The sequence below is a fragment of the Genypterus blacodes genome, unplaced genomic scaffold (assembly GCF_046128005.1).
Source record: "Genypterus blacodes isolate CSIRO-AG114 ecotype Tasmania unplaced genomic scaffold, CSIRO-AGI_Gbla_v1 ptg000156l_1, whole genome shotgun sequence".
Lineage (NCBI taxonomy): Eukaryota > Metazoa > Chordata > Actinopteri > Ophidiiformes > Ophidiidae > Genypterus > Genypterus blacodes.
Window position 1 is genome coordinate 9470529 of NW_027466957.1, and position 12502 is coordinate 9483030.

General features: G+C 42.8%; 1 protein-coding gene across 2 annotated transcripts; it reads right to left on the reverse strand.

Annotated features, from left to right (window-relative positions):
• Nucleotides 1-248: 248 nt before the first annotated feature.
• Nucleotides 249-12307, reverse strand: top1b (DNA topoisomerase Ib). 2 transcript variants are annotated; one of them, XM_076166759.1, is made up of 21 exons: nucleotides 12158-12307; nucleotides 11845-11869; nucleotides 10023-10119; nucleotides 9228-9348; nucleotides 9090-9145; nucleotides 8861-8959; nucleotides 8686-8776; nucleotides 8503-8588; nucleotides 8245-8360; nucleotides 8036-8157; nucleotides 7200-7322; nucleotides 6910-7097; nucleotides 5924-6068; nucleotides 5631-5774; nucleotides 5354-5539; nucleotides 4151-4219; nucleotides 3910-4024; nucleotides 3552-3679; nucleotides 3292-3386; nucleotides 2977-3126; nucleotides 249-1392 (listed from the first exon to the last, which is right to left on the reverse strand). In XM_076166759.1, exons 1-21 carry the CDS (start codon nucleotides 12188-12190, stop codon nucleotides 1290-1292), a joined length of 2292 nt encoding a protein of 763 aa, XP_076022874.1. In that variant the 5' UTR covers nucleotides 12191-12307; the 3' UTR covers nucleotides 249-1289. The 2 variants fall into 2 exon arrangements, with proteins under 2 accessions (XP_076022874.1, XP_076022873.1); XM_076166758.1 differs by having other exon boundaries at nucleotides 10023-10122.
• Between the last annotated feature and the right edge of the window lie 195 nt (nucleotides 12308-12502).

The window sequence follows — 12502 nt, forward strand, 5'->3', positions numbered from 1 at the left end:
CCTCCTTCTTTATCATCACATCACTGTAGTCAAGTCAGGCCCATTATTCAGAACAGTGATCCTCTGACCTGACTGATCACTGCTGATTACTTGATGAGATTAAGTTTCTTTTTGTAGCGGCTCTTTTTCAATTCCCATGTAACATAGAAATGCATTATTTATGAAGGAATGGAACTGTAGACCCAAAAAGGGGATACGTGCATATAAAAATAAAGAAGAATTTGAAAGATTGACATTTTATTCCGAAATTTACAAAGCTCAAAACAATAAGCATTTAACCAAACAGGAGTGGTGTGTCAAATGATCACATGGCGAGTAATGTTAATGACAAAAGTCAGAATATCTATTCACATTTGAAAATTAAGTCAAAGAGGACATCTTCTGCTTAATCACAGCAATACAAAAGGCAACACACAAAAATGGACTTCCATTTTTTTTTGGCAAAATCCACATCCTTCTTCCACTGTTTTTGTCTGGAAGAATAGTCTTACAGAAAACAGAATCTATACCACTGCCACATTCACATAAGCAAGAGGAATGTTGTGTCTTCAGTGATAAAAGTGGGAAAATCGACATATACAAGTTGCCTGTGCACAACTAAGAGCTTTTTCCTTCCAATGCATACAGCACACATAAAAAAAAAACACAGAATCATAGATACTGAAAAACGACACAAAAATATGTACATCCCTGAACTTAACGTAAAAATCCAACAAAATGGGAAAATGACATCCCGTGTGTAACTTATTACATAAGCATAGTGCTATATCATTCTTCACGCCATCATCAGTCTGTCAGGCTCGGTTGACCCATCGTTCACACACATTTCCATAATTCCCCTATTTAAAATTCATCCTACTAATTCTCTCAAGGTGTTCGTCGCAGTCTACCATTCACACACAGGATTTATCAATTCATTATTCTATTACAATATAGAATTTATCAATAAATCCGATGGCTTAAAAATTGCAGTACAATAATATCAGACAAAAGATAATACTAACGTGTTCATAGTGGTTTGATTACAGGCAGACAGCTGCAGCTACATATTGTATATACGACTATAAATTCAGTTGAGCAATGCCCTTTGGCAGCTTGGTGTAATGAATGGAGTTATACTCCGCGATTCACAACCAATCCATATAAATAACACACTTATTAACCAGCAGTCACGACCCCATCCGATTGCTTTCTGCAGTGACCACACAGTGGAATCATTTGACATAAACTACAAGCCATTTTGACGATCAAAGGCATGGGTACAAAAAGGAAAACGGTAGCAAAAGTGTTTAAAACTCATAGTCCTCTTCGGCCATGTCAATCGCCCAGGCAAACTTCTCTCGTTGGGTTTTGTTGTAGATCTTCTCAATAGGAACGTCCCATTTCTTGGACCTAGAGGAGATAAGACGCATCAGCATGGACACTTAAGACAAATCTTATGTGAACATCACTTCGGAAAAGGCTTCTGACAAATGATTCAATGTAAATGTAAATGCAATAATGGTTTTGAGTGTTCAATGAGGCCCTGCTAGGAAAATGAAGCGCCACCCATTGAAAAATACACACAAACTATACATTAAAATGCAATCATACACACTTGGTTGTTGAGTTTGATATTTCATTCTCCGCTGTACTGTAACTGTTGCACAGCAATTTCCCTCGGGGCTAATAAAGTATTATCTTATCTTAATAGAGGCTACTGTTTCACCCTGCAATTGACTATTCACACCACCACCAATGACATGTATGAATACATGATTTAGTAATAGTCACCATTAGCTATTAAATCTATTATTTTTATTATAAATTAAAATTTACATATAAATATGAATGTGCTTGTGTCAATGGTGGTAGCGTGAACAACACTGTGGTCTGACATGTTTGCTCTGCCATTGTTTTTTTTGTCATTACTTCAAATAAGAGCTTGGCTTAGCCTAGGGGTATGATTCTTGATTTGAGTGTGAGGGCTCCTGCGTTCAAATGCCGGACAGACAGACCCTCAAGGCTCTTATTTATTGCATGATGATGATGATGTGTGAAGCATTGTTTAAACAGTCAGGTGGTACTAGCTTTGAACTGCTGCAATTTTTCCTAAAACTATCCTATAAGTCGTCTAGGGATCAGAAGGCTGCAGGTTCGATCCAATAGAACCCCTAACTGTGCAGGTTGGCTCCTTGCACTGTATGCCCCTGCCATCAATGTAAAGCACTCTAGCCATAGTCACACACACATAACTACAGCAGATTCCCATGCACCACCCTAGAAGGGGGGGACCCCATCCCTTACGCCTTACAACCACCACAACACAGAGCATTCCTGTATCCATTGTGCTTGAGGAGGAGCGGGCTCTCCATAAATAGCTGTGGGGCATGGGTGAGGGAGGGCGGGCCACTGTTCCCCTTTTCTGTGGCCTGTCCCTCCATTCAGCGACAGGCTGCTCCTCGCGGACTTCCCACATGGAGGAAGGAGCGCTGTTTGGGGACGCTCCTCCCTGCCTCTCAGAAACAAACCCCATTGTTCCTCGCGCTCACACGCTTTTCTTCCTCTTATTTTCCTTCTGCAGCCATTAGCTTTTTTGCTTGTGCTGCTCCTTTTCCTACAATGCAAGAGCATTTCCTGCCTTTCTGTCACCAAGGTAGACAAGTACCCCCCTCCCACCCCCCCACACACACAGAAACCCAGTCTATTAAACAGTGGGTGGTTGACTCATTTAATGTCAGTGGCTTTTTTTTTCACTGACACCTGCAGTCAAATACACTTAAAGCTTGTTGTTTTGGGTTCTTTAGTGTTTTCACCAATAGCCTGACAAACAATGGACTGGACTGATTCAAAACACAAGGAGACCTCAGATTTTGCCCTTGGAAATAAGAAATAAAGACAACAATGAAGGATATTCAAACACAGACCCTTCCCAGCAGAAGACAAGGAGGCCTAAATATGCTTGATAAAGAGAAAGAATAAGTGCCACGTAAATACCATGCGACAGAGATGCGTGGATCCAGGTAGTTGAGCTTGGAAGTGCCCAAGGCGATCTGCTTGTTCTCCTCTCTGTCTGTGGCCTGCATCTGCAGCTTCATCAGCTGCTCCTCTATCCTCTGGACGGCCTTACGCTTCAGCTCCACGGCCCTAGGAGACGAGGACATATTGGGATGGACACGGGTGGGAAGACACGAAGACACAAATGCAACTACAGCCAACTCTACAGATGCTTGAAACAAGTTTTGGATTTGCTGTTGAGAGGAAAATTGTTGGTTGTTGTGGCTGAGTGGATCAGTTTGTTGTTGTTCTTACTTTTTGCTCCTGTCATCATGGGAAGCCTTGTGATCAGCCTTGGCAGACTTGAGCTGCTTCCTGGCTGCAGACAGTTGATTCTGCTTCTCGTCAATCTGCAATCATAACAAAACACGCAGAATGAACAGGATTATCAGCGGTCGTGGTGAAAAAGGGACGGCTGTGCTTTGCCCTCGACACAGCCAGGGGCATAGCTGCACCTGTTGTGACGGTGCACAAACCTGCAGTTACATAAAGAAGAGCCAAGTGCGGAGGATTACCTTTGTCTGAAGATTCTGCATGGACTTCTCAAAGGTTTTGGGTGGAGCTCTCTGGTGGTTACAGAGGATGGCCACCGCCCGGTTGGCTCGGTTGTATGACAGGATCTTAGCTGGGATGCTCTCGTCATCTGAAGAAACACAAACAACAAACAAACTAACATTTTAGGAGAGGAAAACTGTTGATAGATGGTATTTCACTCCACTTCACAGTTCAGTCTGCTGGTAACTTAATGAACACAGATATTGGTAACTGCAACTCGTTTTACAACTAACTTCAACGTGTGTGTATGTTTGTGTGTGTGTAAAGTGAGTAAGTGGATCTGCTGTGTGTTTAGAAGGTGTTACTGCTGTCACTCACTGCAGGTTAGTTCCTTGAGCTGCTGTTGCAGAGTGATGGAGGCGTTGTAGGTACGGAAGACCTTGGCTGTCAGGCCATCCATCAGCTCCTGCAAATGCTTATTCAGAATAGATGTCTGTCCAGAAAGAGAGAGAGAGAGAGAGAGAGATGTGGCATTTCTAAGCATAGAAGGGAAAATGAGTGAGGGTACAAGCATTGGTATCTTAAAAATGTAAGGAATTCTCTCGGATGTGTCTCTTACATTGAGTCTGTCGAAGAGGTCGTCTTCAGGCTGTTTGTTCTCCAGGAACAACTGAAGGTTTTTGAAGACCTAATGAGAAAGAAGCAACCATTTATTTATATTAAAACCAGTATATTGTTGGGTGTGTTGTGGGAATATGGGGTGCTGGGGCGCCAAAGTGAGTCCAGCATGCTCCCTGTGTGGTTTGGAAATCAGGTTCCTCCAACAGGGTGTCAGGACTCGGCCCTAGGGACAGACTGAAAAGCTCGGACATCAAGAGGGAGCTCAGAGTGGACGCACTGCCCCTTCCAGTGAAAGACATCCAATCAGGATGCCTCCTGGAGGGTTTGAAGGTAAGTCCTACTGGGAGGAGACCAGAGCGCAGACATGTGACACACTGGAGAACTTTTATGTATCTCATCTGGCTTGTGAACATCTTGAGATGCACAGGAAGAGCTGGAGAATGTGTCCATGGGGGAGGGAAATCTGAAGCTTGCTGCTTCCGCAACCCGGTCCCGGATAAGTGGTGGAAAATGGATGTATTAACACTTCACCATAGCAGACGGCTCATGGTTGCAGGATCATATTTCTACCAGATGAGGGTGCCGACCTATTTTTTTTGCCGTGGATACCAAGTGTAGGTGCTTTATTACAGACCAGTGTGCTTTCTGTGTACTGTATGTGCATGTGGGGATGCAGTGAGGGAGTGAGGCCAAATAAACAGTGTCCAGTTGTGTGTTTAAGGATGTGTGTGTGTGTGTGTGTGTGTGTGTGTGTGTGTGTGTGTGTGTGTGTGTGTGTGTGTGTGTGTGTGTGTGTGTGTGTGTGAGTGGACTTCTGTAATAGCAGGAAACAGACCACCCCCTGAGGCAGAGCTGACGGAAAGCCTTTAGGGCATGGATCACCTGTCTGTGCAAACATCCTCCCTAACACACACACACACACACACACAGACACACACACACACACACACACACACACACACACACACACACACACACACACACACACACACACACACGCAGGCAATAACACACACACACACACACACACACACTCACACACACTTCTGCACAGTGGCGTTTTAATAACCAAATTAACACTTAAGTCACATATCTGTCATATATACAAAACCCTAATAATAATGATAGTTTTTTCCTCATCTGTCCCGCCTCTCTCTCTTTCTCTCTCTCTCTCTCTGCCCCCTCTCTTCCTCTCTCTCACCCTCTTCTCCACAGGGATCTTGTTGTAGTAGCGGATGGAGTCCTTCCCCAAGAAGTCAAACTCCACCACGTACTCCTGGTCGTCCATCTTGGGGTAGAGCTTGATGTGCTCCACCCTCAGCGAGCAGCAGCCGACGGTGTCCGCCGTCTCGCCTTCCTCCTTCTCGTTGCCCGCCCTCAGAGCCAGCTGCAGGGGAGGCGCCACATCATCAAGACCCTCACCAAGATTAAAGACCAACATTGAACCATAATAAGCAGTATACAGTATGTCTGCTCACCTTGTCTATGAAGTAGAGAGCCACAGCCCTCTGCCTGATCCTCATCTCTTTAGACTTCCAATCCTCTCTGTATTGGGAGCGGATGTGATCCACACACTTCTTCAGACGCCGAGCAGTCTCGTATTTCTGCCAGTCCTTCTCCCCCTACACACACAGACACACAGAGGAGAGTTGAGATGGAAGACAAACGGATCATTGTGGGATAAGTTGTCGTATACGATGCCAAACACAGGTTAGTGCTTATGTGTTTTGAATGCTTTTTGTTTGCATTGTAAACAAAAAAATTAACGTACCTTGATTCTAGAGCTGGGATTCAACATGATGTACTTGATGGAGCCCTGGATGTTCTCCGTCCAAGATACCAGCCAGGTAACCTTGTTGTCATGGCGCAACTCCTTCCATCGCGTACCAGGTGGGGGTTTAGGCTGTTTGGAGTCCCTGTGGAAAACGAGATACATTGAAATGGGCCCAAACAACAGCACAGGTTTGCAGATTTCTGTAGGCAAGTTACATGGGAAGAAATGTGCGGCTCGGATTCAGATGCAAATCATGTGTATGGCAGCAAAATATACATGAAATATGGGAAATGCTGCTGGAAAAGAGAAAGAAAAAATGACAGAAAAACAAAACCCGTGTGGAGGTCATCGCGTCCTCTCTGTGTCGTGTTATTGTTTGAGCGCTCCGACAGGAAGATCACCTTTGACACACTGCCGGCAAGTGTGTGTGAAGGCAGGTACATTATTTTCACTTGTGTCTGTGTATGTGACTGGCAACACACACAGCAGCCAAGGCAGGAAAGGAAGGTGATGAAAAGAGAATTATTCCCAGCCACTATAAATAAATCACAACACAGCAGAGAGAAGACAGGGGGGGAGAAACAAGGGAAGGAATGAAAGGGAGAGAACATCAAAGTGTGGATGTGTGTGTGTGTGGGGAGGGGGGGAGTTGTGCGTTTCTTGGCAGAGCAAAATCCTCCCCAAATAACTTAAAATATTATTTACACTTTCCCTGTTCATAACGTTATTTACAGACGGTAGCCCTCACATGCTCGCTCATATGTGTGTGTGTGTGTGTGTGTGTGTGTGTATGGTTAGACAGGGCCTCCTAGTGGTAACACGAGGAATTACACATAATGTCAGCGTCAGTAATATAGTTTGTAAAAGTGTGATTCCTTTTCTGTCAGAACTCTCTTAATAAATAGTGAGCCCTCTCAATTTCTAGAAAATGAAATGCAGAGGTCAGAGGTCAGAGGTGCAGAGGTAGAAGTGAGATCACCAACTTGCTGCAGTTAATGATTATGTCTTCGGGTCTGATGCGACGTTTCAACATCCCCATCTTCGGGTGGTTTCCTCGACCCCGGAACAGCCCCGGCGGCTCAATGCGGAAGTTTCCGATGCGCTCCTTGTGGTTATCCATGATGCAGAAACCGTAGTCCTGAAGGATCCGCTCATTTTCTTCTTTTATTTTCTGCAGAAGAATGAGTGACAACACATTGTTCACAAATTCCACTGTGTTTTCAGTGTCGGAGGAGGATTCGTGCTCTCAATGTCCACATGAACATGTGCCTACCTGTTTTTCCTCTTTTGACATCTGCTTCCTAGCTTCTGATTGGGCCTTGAAGTACTCGCTCATCTCACTAAAGTTGCACTTGTTCAGGTCAGTGAGCTTTGACTTCTCCTCTGGTGTCATTTCCTGCAGTAAGACAGCAAAGTGTTTAAGTCTGCTGAATTAAGCTTTGCATAATTCCTTACATCCTATGGTTTCGTCTCATCACCACTGTAATTGAAGTGTGTGTATGTACATGTATGTACATCAATACAACCAGCACCATATTCCTCCTATCACCTCCAAACAACGTGCCAGAAACATTGTTTAGTGGTTGCATAAGGTGCTTTTCATTTGGTAAACATTAAGATAAACAGTTTTCACCTTTATTTGCATTACTGAAGCATAGTAGTGGGAGAAAGAGCATGTGAGCAGGACCGGAATGATGTCACAATGGTTAATGAAACCATTGTGACATGCTGGACTTTAATTTACAGACAAATTGGCAGTTTTGCTCTTTGCTTTTTTTAAATTGCTTTACCAAATCAAAGTACTATAAACATGAATGGTATCATCAATAATGTCATAGTTGTTTATAAGATATGACAAAGCCCTAAAGATAAAATGTTTGCACCATTTATCAAACAAATCTCCACAAATGTCATAAAACAATTGCCTAATGTTAACACTTAAATGTTAACGTACATAATATATACTGTATATCTTGTTTTTTATATTTTCTACAATATAGATATACAGTGTAATGAGGCCACCTATTTCCAGAAAGGATCAACTCATACGAGCCTGGAGGTCTTCAGCCTTCAATGGCATTCAGACATTTTGACGTTGAAGCTCCTCACCTTCCTCCAGTCCTTAAAGAAGTTCTTCCTGAAGATGTCCTTAGTAGTGTACTCATGATCCAGCATCTTTGCGAAAAACGTGGCCACCTCCTCTGCAGGGCTCTTAAGTTTCATGGCCTTACCTACAAAGCCAATTGACTTGGGAATCACGACCAATAAATACCACAAATGTCATAATTGTCATTTTGTACACAAGCAACAAAACTCACCGTCATAGTAGAATTTGACTTTATCAGGTAAGGGTTCATACGGGGGCGCGAACACTGGACCCTTATGCTCAAGGAAGCGCCACTTGGAGCCGTCGGTGGATCGCTCCTCCTCCCACCTAAAGGCCACAAATAACAAAGGACAGATGCTGACAGAGGAGAATCTGCTGTATGCTGCTCAGTAGCTACTGTATCAGCTGAATATATTCGGTGTGTGACTCCTTGAGGAAAAGATCTATTTTGTCTCCGCAATCATCTCACCATTTCCACTTCTCTTCCTCTTCCTTTTTGCCCTTCCTTCCTTCTGTTACCTTTTTGTCTTTTGTCTTCTTTTTAGGCTTTATGTCCTTAAAAAGTGGAGTAGAAAGGAATGACGTTTCAGTTATTCCAGCCTGGATATTTTGAGAATGTCTTCAGCAAATTCATGTACAAAACATAATAAACCTCATCCTCCTCTTCTTCTTCGTACTCATGTTTCCTCTTCTTGGCCTTCTTGCCATGTTCTGTCTTGACTTTTTTGGGCTTGTATTCATATCTGGGAAACAAATAAAGGCCTTAAACATGTGAATATCACACACGGTTATAAGCACACGATTTGGGTTGAGTTGATGACACCCACTCTTCATCATCATATTCTCGTTTGGTCTTGTGTTGGGGAGAGGGGTAGAAGCCGTTGTCTTCTTCAGGTTCACTCTTAATAGCAGGAGGGCTGGAATCTCTGATTTAGACATTTAAAACAGAGATTATGGATTGGTACAGCAATATGTGATCAATAATAAAGGCTAAGACTCCTCACAAGAGCTATGGTTCAGGTGACATTGTTGAGTTGAAATTCAAGGTCAGTTTACCTTACATGTCCATTTTCTTTCTCCTTTTTAGGCTTATCTACATGTGATAATTTGATCTATGAAAAAGACAGAAAAACACATCTTAATATAAAATCCAATGTCATCCATAAAGGTCAGAGTGACCATCAGTGAGCAAACCTTCTCCTCTCTCCTCTTCTCTTTGTGTTTCTCCTTGTGTTTGTCTGAGCTGCCGTCGCTATGCCTCAGCTTCTCTTTGTCTTTGTCTCTGTGTTTCTTCTCAGAGTGATCCTTATGTTCGCTGGAACACAGAGGCCACAAGCAGACAGGTCAGAGGTCAGGTGCTCTGGGGTCAGACAGTGTCCAGATGCTCAGACACAAAGGCTTTCAGCCACAAAGCACTAACTGCAAGCGTCATAACAAACAATTTTGGACAAATACTGACAGTGTCACGGACAATTGACATTAAAACGGCCAAAGTTGTGTCTCTGCTAACATGCTGCAGCTTTCAACCACTCAACAAGAATTAATTAGAAATGAACAGCAGTGGATCATATTACAGATGCTCTGCAGTGGTCATTCATAAAAAAAGGATTTCAGAGAATGTGTCTGACTTATGTTTGTCGATTTCACTCTGCAGGGTTCTGTTCGTTTCCATTTTATCAACATTATCCTCTGGTAATTGTTCATGTTTGCAGAAACGACTGGGTGTTGTTTGATTTTTGGCTGGAGGGTCAATCCAGGGAGCTGAATACTAATTCATCACCTTTGTCATTTCATTCCTCATGAAGGTTAACTTGGGACAGGAATAACCAGCATGTAGAAGAAGCCATTGGAGAGCATTAGTAAGCTGTATATTGCTTTTTGGAACCCATATTAGCTTGAGGTATATTTTAAAAGTAATGCAACAAAACGTCATTATGGTCCGTTATTAGACCAAATGAGACAGAAATGATTGGAAACATGGCATTGTACCTGTTGCTGTGCTTGGTTTTCTCTCGCTCCTTGTCTTTCTTGTGGTCTTTGTGTCTGAGTTCCTTATCTTTGTGCTTGTCTTTATGCTTGTAAGTGTCTGCTACACAAAGGAGAGATCGACTGGTTTAGTAGCATTCTACCAAACAAAATCTCTGAGCAATGTGATCTGAGAACGGATCTTCCATATCTGGCTGAATATGAACATGTGCAGATGTGAACCTTGGCTAAGTCTGAGCTGGGATGTACACAAACAAATTAAAAGGTGGATAACATTACTGACACACAATCTAATATACAAAATAGATACTGCTGTGTTTGAGTGTGAGGAAGAATAAGATACGAATAACTGATGTTTGCACAAATCTGTCAATATCTCCCCCTGCTTTTGAGGTCACACTTCACAAAAGAGGGTTGTACTCATAGAGTGGGAGGCTAAGTGGGGTTGGGATGGTAGAGAGGCCACAGCAGGGGGAGAGTAAGATTATCTAGTCCTATGTTATCTAAACAATGCACAAGACGCTCGCCGTGCCATGCCCAACGCTAGAAAGACGTGAAACCATCAGGAGCAGGTCCTGGACAGGTTCACAGCAGCGATCACCCATCATGGCATCAAGCAACTTCATACAGCATCACTCACACAAGTACAATCTCTGTACATTCAGCCAGCTTATCTTGTACACCCCTGCTTCATCTACAACTAATACATTACCCTCACTCAATTGAATGCAGTTAGTTTCCACAAAAACGCTTCATACTGTAATTGCTTGTTGGGTGAATTGGGTGAATGTTTTATAGCCTGTCTTTGAAGCTACTGAATGCTGCTCTGCCTGACATGGACGTTTATTAGGAGAACTTTTATTATTGTAATTGTAATTAATGTTTTTTGATTGTTTTCCCTTGACACCAATGCAAATGGGAATTCTTCCTAAATGGACATTCAAAGTGAAAACAAGACATTTTCTTCTTCTTGTACAAGGCTCAGAACTTATTAATCAACCCTTGTCACTTGGAATTGCTAGAATTGTTCATAATTTGTTCCTTAACTACTGAATCCATCTTGTGGAGGACCTAGGCTAGCTGTTGTCATGGCATTTTAATATATGTGCTATTATCATATAACGTCACACATGCAATTATCGTCCCCAAACTATTCCCCCAGGGCGCCTCTCTTCTCTCCATCACAAACATGCAGCAAAGTAATAAAGTACTCTTAACTTCTTGATATAATGTGTGCATTAATGACAGCCGGAGGCATTTGTTTTTAATAAACCACTGCAACTTTGTTTAACGCCACATGAAGTTTGAGACCATAATATCTTGGTTGCAGTGGGGGGCAGACAAACGTGTCCTGGCTAAAGATGAGAGCAGAGGACCGCTGGAGGAGGTGATACGGGCGGGGAGAGGCGTTCACGCCCGGTTCTCTCCTCCATATCACGGCAGACAGTAGCTGCGCTGGTCGGTCGGCGCCCAGGCTGCTTGATACAGAAAAAGAAAATGGCGCAGAGACTAAGTCCTCAGCCCCATTTCTGCTACTTTCGGCTCCAAAATTCGCCACGACTGCACGGATGTATTCCAAAACTAAAATATGCATATTAAACACGATGCCGGGCGCGTTCAGGATCACCTTTCATAATAAAAAACCGACTAGCGCAAGTATGAATTTGAATGCCTCTTTTTGAACAATAGACGCAAGAGAGTGGAGGAGAAGGGACTTAGTCTGTGGGACGCCATTTCTGTCCTTTAAAAACTAACAGTAGACAGGACACGAATCCCAGCGGAAATCAAAGACAGTATGAATAAAAATCCCCATCAGAGGACCTACCGCTTCCTTTAGATCCAGAATTGACCTGCAAACCATGAAAACAAAGGTGTTACATATAACAATTTTGAAAATGCCGGTAGCACAGGTAATCAAGTTTCAATTGCCAGCGCTACAAATATATCCTACAAATTAAAAGCGACCATGAACTCCACAAACTTAACCTACTTCCAAGTTGTCACCTAAATAACAATGAGAATATGGGCACATACATATACTTTATTTTATCGAAATCACAATACTAGCTGGTAATGATCAGGAAATACAAGAAACATTTGATAAACACATCATCTAATTTTATTGATCCAAAATGTACCTGAGAGTCTTTATGTCCATGATCTCCGCTCATGGTAGTTGTGGAGCAGGTGAGGATGAGAGCAGACAGCAGCTCAGGATGCGAAGCTTCACAAAACCTCCCAGAGTCTGGAATGGAGTCCTACTATTGACCGAGTGCGCATGCTCATACCAACCTGACCCTGACATAAAGAGCTGCGTGGATTCCACCTGACCCGTTATCGCATACCACCAAGCAAATACTTTATGTCAGCGTGAACACCTAAACCTGTCAAATAACACGGATTCATATTTGTTAAATTTTAAGAATTTATTTTTTAATCTAACTAGTGTTTAGTTAAAATTGTTAGTGCTTTATAATGATAAA